Source organism: Danio rerio, chromosome 11 (genome assembly GCF_049306965.1).
Source record: "Danio rerio strain Tuebingen ecotype United States chromosome 11, GRCz12tu, whole genome shotgun sequence".
NCBI lineage: Eukaryota > Metazoa > Chordata > Actinopteri > Cypriniformes > Danionidae > Danio > Danio rerio.
The window spans coordinates 44,318,817-44,333,830 of NC_133186.1; the positions used below are offsets into that span (position 1 = coordinate 44,318,817).

Genomic DNA, 15,014 nt, shown 5'->3' on the forward strand with positions numbered 1-15,014 from the left:
TTAAACCTACCCATGCCACCAAACCTGTCCATAACCCAACCTCTATCCCAACTCAAAAGCACCACAAGTGTTCTCAAATACATTATAAACACAGTAAGTACATTGTATTATTTTTTTGATGCAAGTACATAGTAGTTAAGGACACTTAATATAAAGTGGGACCATATACATATATATATATATATATATATATATATATATATATATATATATATATATATATATATATATATATATATATATATATATATATATATATATATATATTTATTTATTTATTTATTTATATAAATGGTTCATAATAAATTCAAAACTGCTTTTATTCCAGCTAAAATAAAACAAATAAAACTTTCTCCAGATGAAAAAATATTATCAGATATACTGGTAAAATTTTCATGCTCTGTTAAACATAATTTGTGAAATATTAAAAAAAGAAAAAAAGGGCTAATAATTCTGACTACAACTGTCTCTATCTGGGTCTGGTATTAATGTGCATGAGGAAAACTACAGAGGTGTTCCAATAATAAACCTCTGATCATATCATAACATCTAAACATCAGCAGAAGACGAGGCGTTCACATGGTGAATCTCTCATTTCTTCACACGATGAGAATAAGTGACGTACTTCAGAAATGGAGAATCTCCTACATAGTGTTTGAGGCTCAGTGTCTGTAACTATGAATAAATTTACTACCATTAACTAATGTAAACAAAGAGACTGTAATGAGTGTGCTGTGCATAATTTGTTCATGTTAGTAATACATGAACTAAAGGGACATTATTTTACCAGTGAGTTTATTACAGAAGCACAATTTGCATTTCAAACGTTTATTAATGAAGCAAGCGGAGTTTAATATGAGAAATCAACTACAGCAGAAAGTGTTTCAGTTCAAAATGTGTTTATTTCAATAACATTATACAATCATATATTATAAATAAGTCAAAATTCACATCTTTCATATAAAGAAACACCAATAAAGCATTGATAATGCACAAATGATCACATATAATCCACAACTCCACAGGAGTTCAACATTGACTCTTCATCATGAAGAAATGTCTAGAAAATAAAGTCCATCCATGAGGAAAACTACAGAGGTGTTGCAATAATAAACCTCTGATCATATCATAACATATAAACATCAGCAGAAGACGAGGCGTTCACATGGTGAATCTCTCATTTCTTCACACGATGAGAATAAGTGACGTGCTCTTTCAAAAGAAATGACTAGAGTAAATGGAGAATCTCCTACATGATAAGAGACTATAAAGCACCATCTAGTGTTTGAGCGTCTCTACCAGAGTCTGATATTAATGTCCATCCATGAGGAAAACTACACTAATAAACCTCTGATCATAACATCTAAACGTCAGCAGAAGACGAGGCGTTCACATGGTGAATCTCTCATTTCTTCACACGATGTGAATCAGTGATGTACTATAGTAAATGGAGAATCTCCTACATAAGAGACGGTAAACCACCATCTAGTGTTCGAGCGTCTCTACCAGGGTCTCCAGAGCGGAGCGTGCGCCCGCGGCTCCTGCTTGATGTGTGTGTGCTGCTGATGGGGAGCTTCAGACGTGTGTGTGAGCTCTGGAGCTGCTGATCTCCGGGCTTCTTGCTGGAGACGTTGAGCCACAGCCTCGGAGCCCACAGACAGAAAGCTGATGGTCTCCCTCCAGCACTGCGAGTAGCCCTCGATCTGAGCGTTCTGTGGAGTCTTGGGCCGCAGCTGCTGCTTGAGGAAAACCACCGTCATCTCCAGGATGTCGGCTTTCTCCAGCTTGGCGTTGGGATCCTGCTGCTGGAACTCTTTCTCCAGCATGGACTTGAGCTGCTCGATGCAGTTGTTGATGCGATCTCTGCGCATCTTTTCCACCACTGGCTTTCGCAACTGGCGAAGGAAGAAAGAAGAAGAGATGTTCGATTAGTTTTCTGTGTCATTTGGCTAACGTTTGAGGTAATAATGAGAGTAAATGGGGTTTATTTAGAAAGTAATAACACTCAATATTATTATTAATTAAATATTATAATTAATTATTATTATTAAGTAATGATAAGAAACAACTGAACTTGTTTTATTAGTAAAAACACTATTATTAAAGTATTATGGAAAGTAATAAAGACAAACAGCATGATTTAATTCAACAGTAAAACACTAAACATTATTATAATCCTCTAATGAGAAGCGTCAGATGTATTCCAGAAGTAAAAACACTTACTTTGTGCTTCTCCTTGTTGGAAAGCTTGGAGTATTCAGTCATATACACAGGAGCCATTGCTTCTTCAGGAGAGATGCTGTTTCTCTGAGCAGAGCGAGGGGTTTGTGTCGGGAATGAGGGTCTCGCTGCTCTATTTATAGGAGCTCATTAGCATTACAAAGCCATGAGTCCCAGTCAGGATTAGCTTTCCCACACTCTGAGGCCGCTGGATGAGGCGTCCTACACAAATCAAATCAAACACGGGCTGTACAAATCCCACAGGGCTTACACTTATTTTCTCTGGTTTCAATTAATCAATAGGTCAATCCGTTTTTCCGATAATTAAATTGTGGCAATAATGTGAGATTGAACTGCATGCAAGTATTTCTGCTTTATTTTGATGCATTTTAACATACTAAAGCCAATGCTGTTAATTTAATATTTTATAATCTTCCTCTTCATTTAATATTTTGTAAACATAATATTTTTAGTGAAGATACTGTGAATTAAAATGAAGAAACATTCATATAAATATTCTTTTAATAACAACATTTAGAAGCAGTTATTGGTTTAATTTAAAGGCATAATCACTGTATAATATTTGGAAATTAAAATAATAATGCATGTTGCAAATATATGATTTACTGTGCCATTTAATCAGATTATTTCCAATTTGTTTAAGTTTAATATGAATTTGCTGCATTTGAAGTGAGTTTGTTTCAGAATTTAAATTTCAAACTTGATCTTACCACAATCATTACATATTTACCACAATTAAACTTATTCAATCAAATATAAACATTTAATGAACTTGTTAAACTTCCCAAAACTGATTTATTTACAAAATTGATTCATTTACGAGAAAGATTGCAATCTCAGCTTGATGTGGGGTTTTTATATTTTAATTTACATATATGAGTATACACATTAAATTATATATATATATATATATATATATATATATATATATATATATATATATATATATATATATATATATATATATATATATATATATATATATATATATTAATCCAATAATGACGATGATATTTTTAGGTTGTGTTGGAAATAGAAACATCCAAAATCCATCGAGCCAACTTCTTAAATCAACATATTGACGTCAAATACTGACATTTATTCGCCAGGTATGGCAACCAAAATTCAACGTCTGATAGACGTCATAGTGTTAACGTCCACTCCACACAACATCAAGCTGTAACATCATTAGACAATGATATTTTGTTAATTTTAGGTTGGACGTTGTACATTGACATCGGCCTGACGTTGAGTTTTGATATCAACTCGATTTTCATTTACAAATCAAATGCAACGTCCCCTCAACGTTGGACTACCACATAAATCTGACGTCATGTTGATGTCCTGTGCCTGCTGGGAATAATTTATGTCGCTTACACAGACACACACACACACACACACACACACACACATATATATATATATATATATATATATATATATATATATATATATTTTTTTTTTTTTTTTTTTTTTTTATTCATTTATTCTCTTTAAGTCAGTTTAATGCACAATTTCTGAATTTACATTTCAAACTACACATCACCTATATAACTGCAGGCTAACTATGTGTATATATAGTTATAAGTAGCCTTATAATAATAGCCTTAACATTTCCGAATTTGATTGTGATCATTACATATGTGGTCTTTCTAATAAATAAAACGTATATATTTTGATTAAACAGCATATTAAAACATTTACAACATGCATTAGTAACTAATAACCTTCACTCTTCTGAATTTGATTGTAATGCAACAGGGGCGGATTGCCCATCTGGCAATTCTGGCTAATGCCTAAAGGGCCGGGTCATTTTTTAAATGTGGGCCGGTCGGTTAAAAAAAGTAATAATAATTTTAAATGTATTGTTTTTACATGCAGCCAGCTTTTATCTCTTGCAAGATGTGAATATTATGATGATGATAATAATAGTTATGATGATAATAATAAATGTTAAGCATTTGGCCCAATCGACGACCAAGTCGAGCAATTTTCTAATCTCGCTGTTTTGCCGCCTGAAAATGTGGCGAAGATCGTAGTCACGTTTATTTTTTATTATTTCTTTTTTTATCCTAGTCGAATGACCTCAAGAAAAAAATACTATGGTAATTTATAGTAAATATAGTGTTTTTGAACATTTTTTCAGTATTGGGTTATTTAAAAAACTATTAAATTTAGGCTTTTGTATAATAGGCATCAAAACACTATAGTATTGCTAAATTACTATTGTATTTTTTTTATGTAGGAGTGGATGTAACTAAAATATCCTTGTTTTTACAAAAAGATGGTCACAATCACAGATGAACAGCTCATTGCTTAAAAGGGTGTATTTAAAATATCTGTATAATCAACAGTGAGCCTAAATGTAAAAAGAATGTCAAAATAAACAGCTTATACAGCAAGAAAGGTTTCAAGAAATCTAATTTGGCTAAATTAATTAGCAATAGCGAGATGTTTTTGAGTGACGGGCCATGACAAATGTTTATTTGTTTTGCTTGAAATGTCCCTAAAAATTGGCATTTTGATGAACAAGTGGTCCATTTCTATACTAATTTATTCATGCATTCATTTTCTTGTCGGCTTAGTCCATTTATTAATCCGGGGTTGCCACAGCGGAATGAACCGCCAACTTACCCAGCAGGTTTTTACGCAGCGGATGCCCTTCCAGCCGCAACCCATCTCTGGGAAATATAGTAATATTACACTTTCTATAAAGGGCATTAGAAGCATATGAACACAAGATTCACACTGCTTTTAATTTAGTTTTTACTGTGTGTATAATTTTGTTATAATCAGGTTGTTTTTGTTCCAGTCTCAAACATTAAATGTTTAAATATCTATTACATATGATGTGGTACTGCCTATATTATTTCACCATCAGTACACCAATATAGGTAGTGAATGTGTGTATACTTGGGGCTGTCACTCTGTCCACTCTGTAATGCAATAATGTTCACCTTTTGTAAAGCTGCTTTGAAATAATAATATATACTAATATAATGTAGGCTACAAATAAGCTTGAATCGAAACTTGTTTTAATTACATGTATACCAAATTTTTACCAAGCATAAACACATGCAATTAAATATAAACAATATGAACTTGATAAAATTCCCCAAATCAGCTTTTTTTCTTCGGTAAAGTGCAATAAATCGGGAAGCTAGGCTGGGAAAGTTCCACCTCATTGCAGCAATGATAACACTTCTAAAGGGATCAAAGACTGTCCGTTTGAAGCGTGTGCGTGTCTGCGCGGTTTTATAGCCTCGCACCTACTTGTTAGTGTTGTCAACACGACTGGAGCCCTAAGCAGGTGTCAGGCACGCTTTTAGTGGCCCGTGACAGTGTTTTTGCCCAGCGGGAGAGGAAGGAAGCTCGTGTGCTGTAAACCCAGAAACGCCTCACCTTCAGGCTTTAAAGCGCGCGGCTCGTGCTCGACTCCGATTGGCTGTCAGTGTGGGAAATAGCGCCTAATATAATGTTTAGCTCAGGTATAAATTAAACGAAGTGCTCCACCTCACCTGTATATGACGAGGAGAGGATTGATTGAACACTATTTCAGTTCATTTTTGCGTTTTACAAACTACACAAAATGGCACCGGTCAGTCAAAATCAAGACCGTGAGAGGATGCCGTGCCCTGATGATGACAACAAAGTAAGTGCATCTGTGTGGCAAGTCGCTTTCACGTTAATTATATGAGATCAGTGGCGCCCCCAGAAAATTTTCTTAGGGGTGGCCAGAAGAGGCCGCACCAAATCTTGGGGTGGCACACAAAAAAATAATGAATTCAGTGTAATGTTATATTTTTGTTTCTGGTAAATGAACTAATGTAGTTTTTATTCATTTAATTAATTCTTCTTGAAATATTGCTATTTATTCCTGAAATTAATTCAGCAAGTACAAGGTCAAACCAAAAAAAAAATCTATGTTTAGTTTAAAAACACTTTTCATATACTGTATAAATAACTTCTTTTTTACGTGCTTTTATTGTACATCATACGGTATATGCCATGTCTAAAATTAATTAAGATCAATGTGTTTATTATTCCTATGGGTTGCAGCTGGAAGGGCATCCACTGTGTAAAAATGTGCTAGATAAGTTGGCGGTTCATTCTGCTGTGGTGACCCTGGATAAATAAAGGGACTAAGCCGAAAAGAAAATGAATGAAAGAATAATGAGTTTATTAATTACCCAAACAAATGAACAAGCTGAACAAAAGGCATTACTATACACACTCACTATACCTAATATTATTTATCCATATTGCTTTTTGAGACATTTAATGCAGCTTCTTCTATTGATAAACTGTAGCTTAAGGTAAATATTAAATAGCCATTGCTGTCTATTGAAGGTGTGTGTGTGCTGTCAACGACGATCAGGGAGGGTAGTGGCGGTTCTAGTTTAAATGACACCCTGGGCGAACCACCCTATACACCCCCCACCTCCCTTGAATTGTTAGATTTGTTATTTAATAAATATAACAATTTATTTATATTTATTCTAAATAAATACAATTAATATTAATATACAATTATTATTCTAAATAAATAACAGAAATCAGTCCTAAATATAACTGGAAAACAACAACTGGAGTGATATGCCAAGATCACTTAAGAAACCTTTTGCATGAAAATTAATCATGACAATTCTAAAGAATACAAAAAATGTATTATAGAATATCTGTGGTCTTAGACCAGATCATGGCTGAGAAATCATGTTATGAAGTCTTACCTCCCTGACTCATTATCCCTCCTTTCTGTTTTAAAGGCATGCTTGGTGAAAGTAACATCATCATCATTATCATCATTCGTATAAACTTTAGTCGACTTTCAAAACTCGCTGCGTGCCGACACCTCTGCACAAAAGGCTGTTACTCCGGTTTCACGGCGCATGAGCGGTGCCTATTTTGTCGGCTGGCATGCAAACAACCAACCGGGATTCACACAGGAGTGCGTGAGGCGCGCGGGAATGGTTTTCTCCGCGCATGCGTCAGTTTGCTTTCACCAGCATTGAACCAGAGGGGGAGAGCTACGTCAGTAACACCAACAATAATTTAGTGACTGCATTTTATTTATTTATTTAAATATTGGGAATTTATAAGTTCATTTAAATCAATAATGTCAACAGCAAAATTATATTGGGGTGGCCACAGGGGTGGCCAGAGTTTACCGAGGGGTGGCCGTGGCCACCCCTGGCCACCCCTTGGGGGCGCCCCTGTATGAGATATGAGTTCTTGATAACGATTTAATTCTTGATATCAACAATAAACATTGTTACTTTGGCAAGCCGTTTGGACTTTGATTCATTCTCATGATATGATTTCTTGATAATATTTAATTTTTATATCAACAATCAGCATTCTTGATATCGAGAATTTAATTGTTGATATCAAGAATTACAATTCGACTCATTCATACAATATAAAATTCAATATAAATAATATATTTATAAATTATACAATATAAAAAAGAACGCTGATTATTGATATCAATACATTGATCATTGACATCAGCACAAAGTCTTAAGCAATTCACAATACAAATAGTTCCCAATAATTTTGTTGATCAGATGACTTCATTGAAAATGTATTATACAAATAACTTCCTTTTTTACACTGTTATATAACTTTAGGTGATTATGTCTATGGCTGTGCTGTATTTTAATAATGTACACATTTTGCAAAGCTGCTTTGGAATGATGATTATTGTTAAAAGCGCAATATAAATAATAACAAAACTTGAAAATTAATAACTGAATATTAAGAATACTGTTTGCAAGCCGTTTTGAGTTTACAGTAATAAATTGTTGATATCCAGGACTAGACTGGGACAAAAAAAATGGCATTTTGGGACAGAGCAGCGCACTACATTTAATTAAAATGCTCGCTATCTATATGTCTACTAACTCCGATTCAATAAAAGCACAAAAGCTATATAGAGGAAATAACGAGAGTTGACAAATTAAAAACTTAAACATTTTAATTTATTCATTCCTTCATTTTCTTGTCGGCTTAGTCCCTTTAATAATGTGGGGTCGCCACAGCGGAATGAACCGCCAACTTATCCAGCATGTTTTTACTCAGCGGATACCCATCTCTGGGAAATTTAAATTGATTATTAAAATAAAATTATAACCCACACTGGAAGTCCATCTTGTGAGTGCCTATGTGTTTTGAGAGAGCCTACATTAAATAATGCACATAACAAAAACTGCCTGCTGATGCACACAGTAAATGTTGATCACCAAAATAAAGATGAATAATAAAAGCAATGTCAGAGAGCCTTAAAAACTCAGCAATGAAACATCAAACATAGCTTAAAGATTGTACATAGTCAATCAAATTCATTCATTCCTTCATTTTCTTGTCGGCCTAGTCCCTTTATTAATCTGGGGTCGCCACAGTGGAATGAACCGCCAACTTATCCAGCAAGTTTTTTTTTTTTTACGCAGCGGATGCCCTTCCAGCCGCAACCCATCTCTGGGAAAAGTCAATTAAATTAAACAATTAAAAACTGCAACAAGTATTTGTTTGGGCCTGAACTACAAAACTAAATGTAAAAAAATGTATAGTATTAGTTTGGCTTAAATTGCACACTAGTTTGATCTTGTATAAATATCATTATAATCAAATTGTATAAATATTATCGTAACTATAAGCCTACATCATGCTGACGATCACAAACAAAATGTCTTATCTTAAAATACATGAATGACACTCCTCATAGAGCTTGATAAGCAGACATTCTTCATAATATATATATATAATTTTTTTAAATAAAGACTTGCAGGTTATGGAAACAGCATTGGAGGAAGTTGTCGCGGGCCTTGTTGCAGATAAAAACTATATTTAGTTTGGCCAATAGGTAACTAGACAGGAGTATATTGATCTGTGCAACATTTGTCGATCCGCTGAGCGCTGCAGACGCAAAAGGCAGACGCCTGCTCGCTGCTTCTGCTCCCTATACAAGGGCTGAGAAACAGGCGTGACTTTCGACTATTTTCACAAATACACACTGACTTTGCACGCTTACACAGAGCCCGAAATGGAAGTTTGTTATTGGGTCAGCCCAATGTTGCAGTTATGCGTGTGGGTTTTCGCATTGCTTACAGAAGAAGCTGCGTCACTTTTCACTGCATGCACACCTGACGCACAACGACAGAGAAGAGATCAAACGATTTTACGTTCTGCAAAGAACCAATCAGATGCATCTGATGGCGTTTACGCAGCTCAAATTGCGGCACAGATCATCGTCAAGATTGTCATTATGGAGGCCGTGGAAGGACAATTAATTTAGAGCTTCTTTTTTATGCTTTGACAAAACTTTTGATCTGACGCATTTACTTGATTTCTTTTTGCTTTAAATGCAACCTTTGCATGCTCTTTCGGATTGAATCTAGTTAGGTAATTGTCTACAGTGTATGGCATGACATGAGAAGATCCTGTAATTTGAGTTTTAGTCTCAAATGTCATCAGTGCCTTTTGTAAAGGCGTGTTATTTAATCAATGTTGTGTTTGATATCACTTATTAACCATTTCTTAAAATAAAAAAAGATGTGCTGTCAATACGAGTATATTGAAATGTCGTATTTCAACAGATTTTTTCTGATTTATTTATCATTCATTCATTCATTTTCTTGTCGGCTTAGTCCCTTTATTAATCCGGGGTCGCCACAGCGGAATGAACCGCCAACTTATCCAGCAATTTTTTACGCAGCGGATGCCCTTCCAGCTGCAACCCATCTCTGGGAATCATTCACACACACACACTCATACACTACGGAAAATTTAGCCTATGTACCACATGTCTTTGGACTGTGGGGGAAACCGGAACACCCAGAGGAAGCCTATGCGAAGGCAGGGAGAACATTCAAACTCCACAAAGAAACGCCAACTGAGCCGAGGTTCGAACCAGCGACCCAGCGACTTTCTTGCTGTGAGGCGACAGCACTACCTACTGCGCCACTGATATATATATATATCAGAAATCCAAAATTTGTCTCATACATGAGCTCATTTTTCCTATTTTGACTGCTATACCATCATAAATTGTGAAATTAACCCATCGAAAAAGGCTTTGAGGGGTGGTACGGTGGCGCAGTGGGGAGCCAGAAGAGCTGCTGTGGAGAGCTGATCGTCATCTCTGCATCTTCTTTCTCAGCTGCAGATGGAGACAGACGAGCGTCAGGAAAGTGTCCTTCAGATGGAGAAGAGCCGGACGCTGCAGTGATGTTGCTGAATGTTGAGCTTTGAGATGATTGTAGGTGTTGATGTGTGGATCTGCTGGAGATCTCGGGCTCTGGTTTGCACTGCCTGCAGCTCCTCTATTTATACTCACAAATCTCCATATCAATGTGTGAGGCTTGAGCTGCTCGCACTTTCTCACAGTCTGCAGCCAATGGAGGAGCAGGAGCAGACAATGAGGGATCATGTGGACACACAAACACACACACACACATGCTCAATCTGTGTTTTAAGACAGCAGGTGGACAGATGAATCTGGAAAACTTCTGACCCTGTGGTCTTCACATTAATGTCACTTTACAAACAACTACAACCATTTCAAGAGTTCACACTTAGCTGATGATTTACAAAGCTTATTTGGCATGCTGTCCCGGGAGAGAGCCCCGAGCTCAAGGGCTCCTCGAGCCCGGGGCTTCCTCCCGTTGGCAGAGCAAGAAGGGAGCCTGAGCTCGGTGGATCTCAGAACTCCCCTGCCGCTGTAGCTAAGGGAACGTAAGGAATTAGACCAGCTTGATTGTTAAGTATGTTGAATGTCTTTGGATGGTGGGAGGAAACCGGAGAGCCCGGGGAAAACCCACGCGGACACGGGAAGGACATACAAACTCCCCACAGAAACACTCACCGGTCCTATCGAACTAGGACCGGCAGTATTCTTGCTGTGTGGTTCACAGTGCTAACCACTGGACCGCCGTGCCGCCCAATTACAGGTAAAGGAGGAGAATAGGGGAGGAGGGGGGTTTCTTCCAAACGAAGATAAAGTGAACTGGAAACTTAGACTATTTATGGTGCCTTAGGGCTCATATGATTGGAAGATTAGTGATTAGCAAATGCGAGACTGGACGTGATAAATCATAAGCACGTGATCCTCTCGAAATTAGTTTATGAATAAACTTCACTTCAAGAGTTCACACTTAGCTGATGATTTACAAAGCTTATTTGGCATGCTGTCCCGGGAGAGAGCCCCGAGCTCAAGGGCTCCTCGAGCCCGGGGCTTCCTCCCGTTGGCAGAGCAAGAAGGGAGCCTGAGCTCGGTGGATCTCAGAACTCCCCAAAATGCAGAATTAATCGCTCGGGACAGCAGCCGCGTATTCGAAGAAAAAACCCCCCAAAAGGCAGGAAATTTAGAGCTATATCCGGCTGCTGGATATAGTAGAAGAAAAGAGGTTAAATGCATGGGCATTAATTAGATAGGATTAATAAGGGTGAAAAGAGGATTCTAATAACTCTTGCTGGAGTTAGAGTTTGAAGGAACCCCTGCGGGGGTCATGGTTTTCGGGGTTAAGAAGAAGGGGAGAATAGGTGGTTTGAAGCAGTGAAAGAGAACTTTGAGAGAATCTTGTAGGAGTTGGAGCTCTAAGTGACCCCTGCGGGGGCCAGAGTAGAGTGAAGGTATGGAGCAGAGAGTGGAGGAGAGTAGCTCTTACGAAAGATGGAGCTTTGTGAGAGTTTGAGTTTAGAGCGGCCTCTGCGGAGGTTAGAGCTTGAGGGTAGGGTGTAGATAGGAGTGACCTCTGCGGAGGTTAGAGCTTGAGGGTAGGGAGTAGATAGGAGCGACCTCTGCGGAGGTTTGAGCTTGAAGGTAGGGTGTAGATAGGAGCGACCTCTGCGGAGGTTTGAGCTTGAAGGTAGGGTGTAGATAGGAGCGACCTCTGCGGAGGTTTGAGCTTGAAGGTAGGGTATAGATAGGAGTGACCTCTGCGGAGGTTTGAGCTTGAAGGTAGGGTGTAGATAGGAGCGACCTCTGCGGAGGTTTGAGCTTGAAGGTAGGGTATAGATAGGAGTGACCTCTGCGGAGGTTTGAGCTTGAAGGTAGGGTGTAGATAGGAGCGACCTCTGCGGAGGTTTGAGCTTGAAGGTAGGGTGTAGATAGGAGCGACCTCTGCGGAGGTTTGAGTTTGAAGGTAGGGTATAGATAGGAGTGACCTCTGCGAGGTTTGAGCTTGAGGATAGGGTGTAGATAGGAGTGACCTCTGCGGAGGTTAGAGCTTGAGGGTAGGGAGTAGATAGGAGCGACCTCTGCGGAGGTTTGAGCTTGAAAGTAGGGTGTAGATAGGAGTGACCTCTGCGGAGGTTTGAGCTTGAGGATAGGGTGTAGATAGGAGTGACCTCTGCGGAGGTTAGAGCTTGAGGGTAGGGAGTAGATAGGAGCGACCTCTGCGGAGGTTTGAGCTTGAGGGTAGGGTGTAGATAGGAGCGACCTCTGCGGAGGTTTGAGCTTGAAGGTAGGGTGTAGATAGGAGTGACCTCTGCGGAGGTTTGAGCTTGAGGGTAGGGTGCAGATAGGAGTGACCTCTGCGGAGGTTTGAGCTTGAGGGTAGAGTGTAGCTGGGAGGAGCAATGAGTGGAAGAGAGTAACTCTTGCGAGAGTTGGAGCTTGAAGCGACCTCTGTGGAGGTCAGAGCTTGGGGGTAGAGTGTAGATAGGGGGAGATAGGTAGCAGTGAGTGGAAGAGAGTAACTCTTGTGAGAGTTGGAGCTCTGAGCGACCTTTGTGGAGGTCAGAGCTTGAGGGTAGATTGCAGATAGGAGGAGATAGATATCAGTGAGTGTGAAAGAGGATTTGGATAACTCTTGCGAGAGATTGGGGCTCGGAGCGATCCCTGTGGGGGTCAGAGCTAGAGGGTGAGTCATAAGGAGAAGAGAGGTAGTTGAAGTAGAGTGAAGAAGTTTTAGCTTGAGCGGACCCCTGCGGGGTTTGGAGCTTGGAGAAAGAGTCTAGGCGGAAAAAGAATAGGTAACATCGTGAAGAAGAAAGGACTGTGGCCGCTATGGCCGAATCCTGCGAGAGTTGGAGCTCAAGGGGGCCCCTTCGGGTGTCTGGAGAGTCTAGACAGGAGAAACAAGATCATTAGAGGTAGAGTGTAAAATAGATTAGTTGGGAGTGGAGTGTAGAGAAGAAAGGAACGAGAGGCTGAAAAGTAGGGTTATAAGGATAAAAGATTTGGAAAAGTTGGAAGAAGGGAACAAGCACAAATATAATACATATGTACAAACGCAGTAAATGCGCAAAGAACATGTGGATACAAACGTCTGCATCTGTAAATAGCTATTGGTGATTGCAGAAGATGCTAACTGCAATGGCCCTTGAGGGAGTCCTTGGCAAACATGTAAGGGTGCCATGGGTGGACAATTGGGCTTCTGCGGGGTTTGGTTTGGATGACTCTTGCGAGAGTCGAGAAAATACCACTTGAGGTGGTATTTACTGAGACGTATATAAGATTTGAAAACTTCAGAAGACCAGCGACCAAGGGTCTGGATCTGATGGTGTGAGAGCCCGTTGTAGTGGCTGCGCCAATCCTGAATGAGTGGCTGGAAAAGGGCTCTGGGAAAAAACCTGATAGGCGAAAGATTTCTTTAAGGTGTTTTTGAAACCAGAATCGAGATACTGGACGGTTAGCGTCATCAGTAAAAAGCGGGGCCAGTGGGTTAGCCTCTTGAGATTTTCTAGGCTAAGAGGGTTTGGAATGGGCGTGTAGGTGAAGGAATATTGAAAATGAGGATAGAGTGTCCTCTCTGGAATTAATCTGTTTTGCTTTGTTTGATAAGGAAAGAGATAGTTTCCCTGTCTTGCAAAGCTAGATCTGAGATGGTGGGGTGGAGTAGAGGGTTAAATTTGGATGTAACTGTTAATTCAGAACGTTTAAGAAACCCCCCCAAAAAAAATGCTAGATTGAACATAGCATCTAAGGTGCGGGCTGTATGGGAGGAAATGTAACCTTTACAGAGGGTGTAGATGCATGAGGTAAGGATTTAGAGTGTAATGGGTTGTCTAGCATGGTATGGAATTGTTTGAACGAATTCCATGCTGTGAGGTATGCATTGAGGGTTCTGGGAGCTATTGCTTGTAGGATAAGAGATAGAGAAGTTTGATGAAGATTATGAAATGGGTGGTTTATGGAAATATCGTTACTGAATAAGGAGGGACCGGCGTTGGGTGAGGGTCTGCTTCCGGGGCTAGTTGCCAGAATATCTGCAAAGAGAAATGAGAGAGAGAGTCAGCGATTTGGTTTTTGCAACCAGGTACATGTTCAGCAATCATGATAAATTGTTTTTTTTAGCAGATATCCAGATAAGGTGTCTTAAAAATGGCATAAGCGATTGGGAGTTTGAGCGCCCTTTGTTAATGCAATGCACTGTAGCTTCGTTATCGTAGTGAAAGAGAATGCTAGATGTAGACCATTCGTCCCCCCACAGGATGGCTGCTGCGATGATAGGGTAGAATTTGAAGAGGGCTGAAAAACATTGGTCTTTGGAATGGAATTACAATTGGGTTGGCCATGTTGAGACAAACCAGTGTCCTTTATATTAGCCACTGTAACCTATTGGAGGGGCAGCGTCTGTGTATGTGTTGATGTCAATAGGGGATGCAATCAAGTCGCTGTAGAAAAAGGAACAGCCGTTCCATTGCTTAAGGAAAGAGATCCATAAGCAAGTTCATCGCGACTGGGTTTGGAGAGAAAAATTGTTTCTTCTAAACCATGAACTGTGGTGGATAATTGAAGGAGGTGGGAAATGAAAGGAATAATGCGCATA

General features: G+C 39.0%; 2 protein-coding genes across 2 annotated transcripts in view; both read right to left on the reverse strand.

Moving 5' to 3' along the window:
* flnba (filamin B a) overlaps nt 1-15,014 on the reverse strand; it is a 750,037-nt gene that overhangs the window by 445,840 nt on the left and 289,183 nt on the right. The window lies entirely within an intron of this gene.
* her15.2 (hairy and enhancer of split-related 15, tandem duplicate 2) lies at nt 883-2,334 on the reverse strand. Its single transcript, NM_001105592.2, has 2 exons — nt 2,224-2,334; nt 883-1,895 (listed from the first exon to the last, which is right to left on the reverse strand). The coding sequence occupies exons 1-2, from the start codon at nt 2,278-2,280 to the stop codon at nt 1,503-1,505; spliced, it is 450 nt and encodes a 149-aa protein (NP_001099062.1). The 5' UTR covers nt 2,281-2,334; the 3' UTR covers nt 883-1,502.

Coding starts and splice junctions, on each gene's coding strand:
- her15.2 (NM_001105592.2), bottom strand. CDS start 2,280: ATGGCTCCTGTGTATATGACTGAATACTCCAAGCTTTCCAACAAGGAG. Junction 1,896..2,223: donor CCAACAAGGAGAAGCACAAA/GTAAGTGTTTTT, acceptor TTCCTTCGCCAG/TTGCGAAAGCCAGTGGTGGA.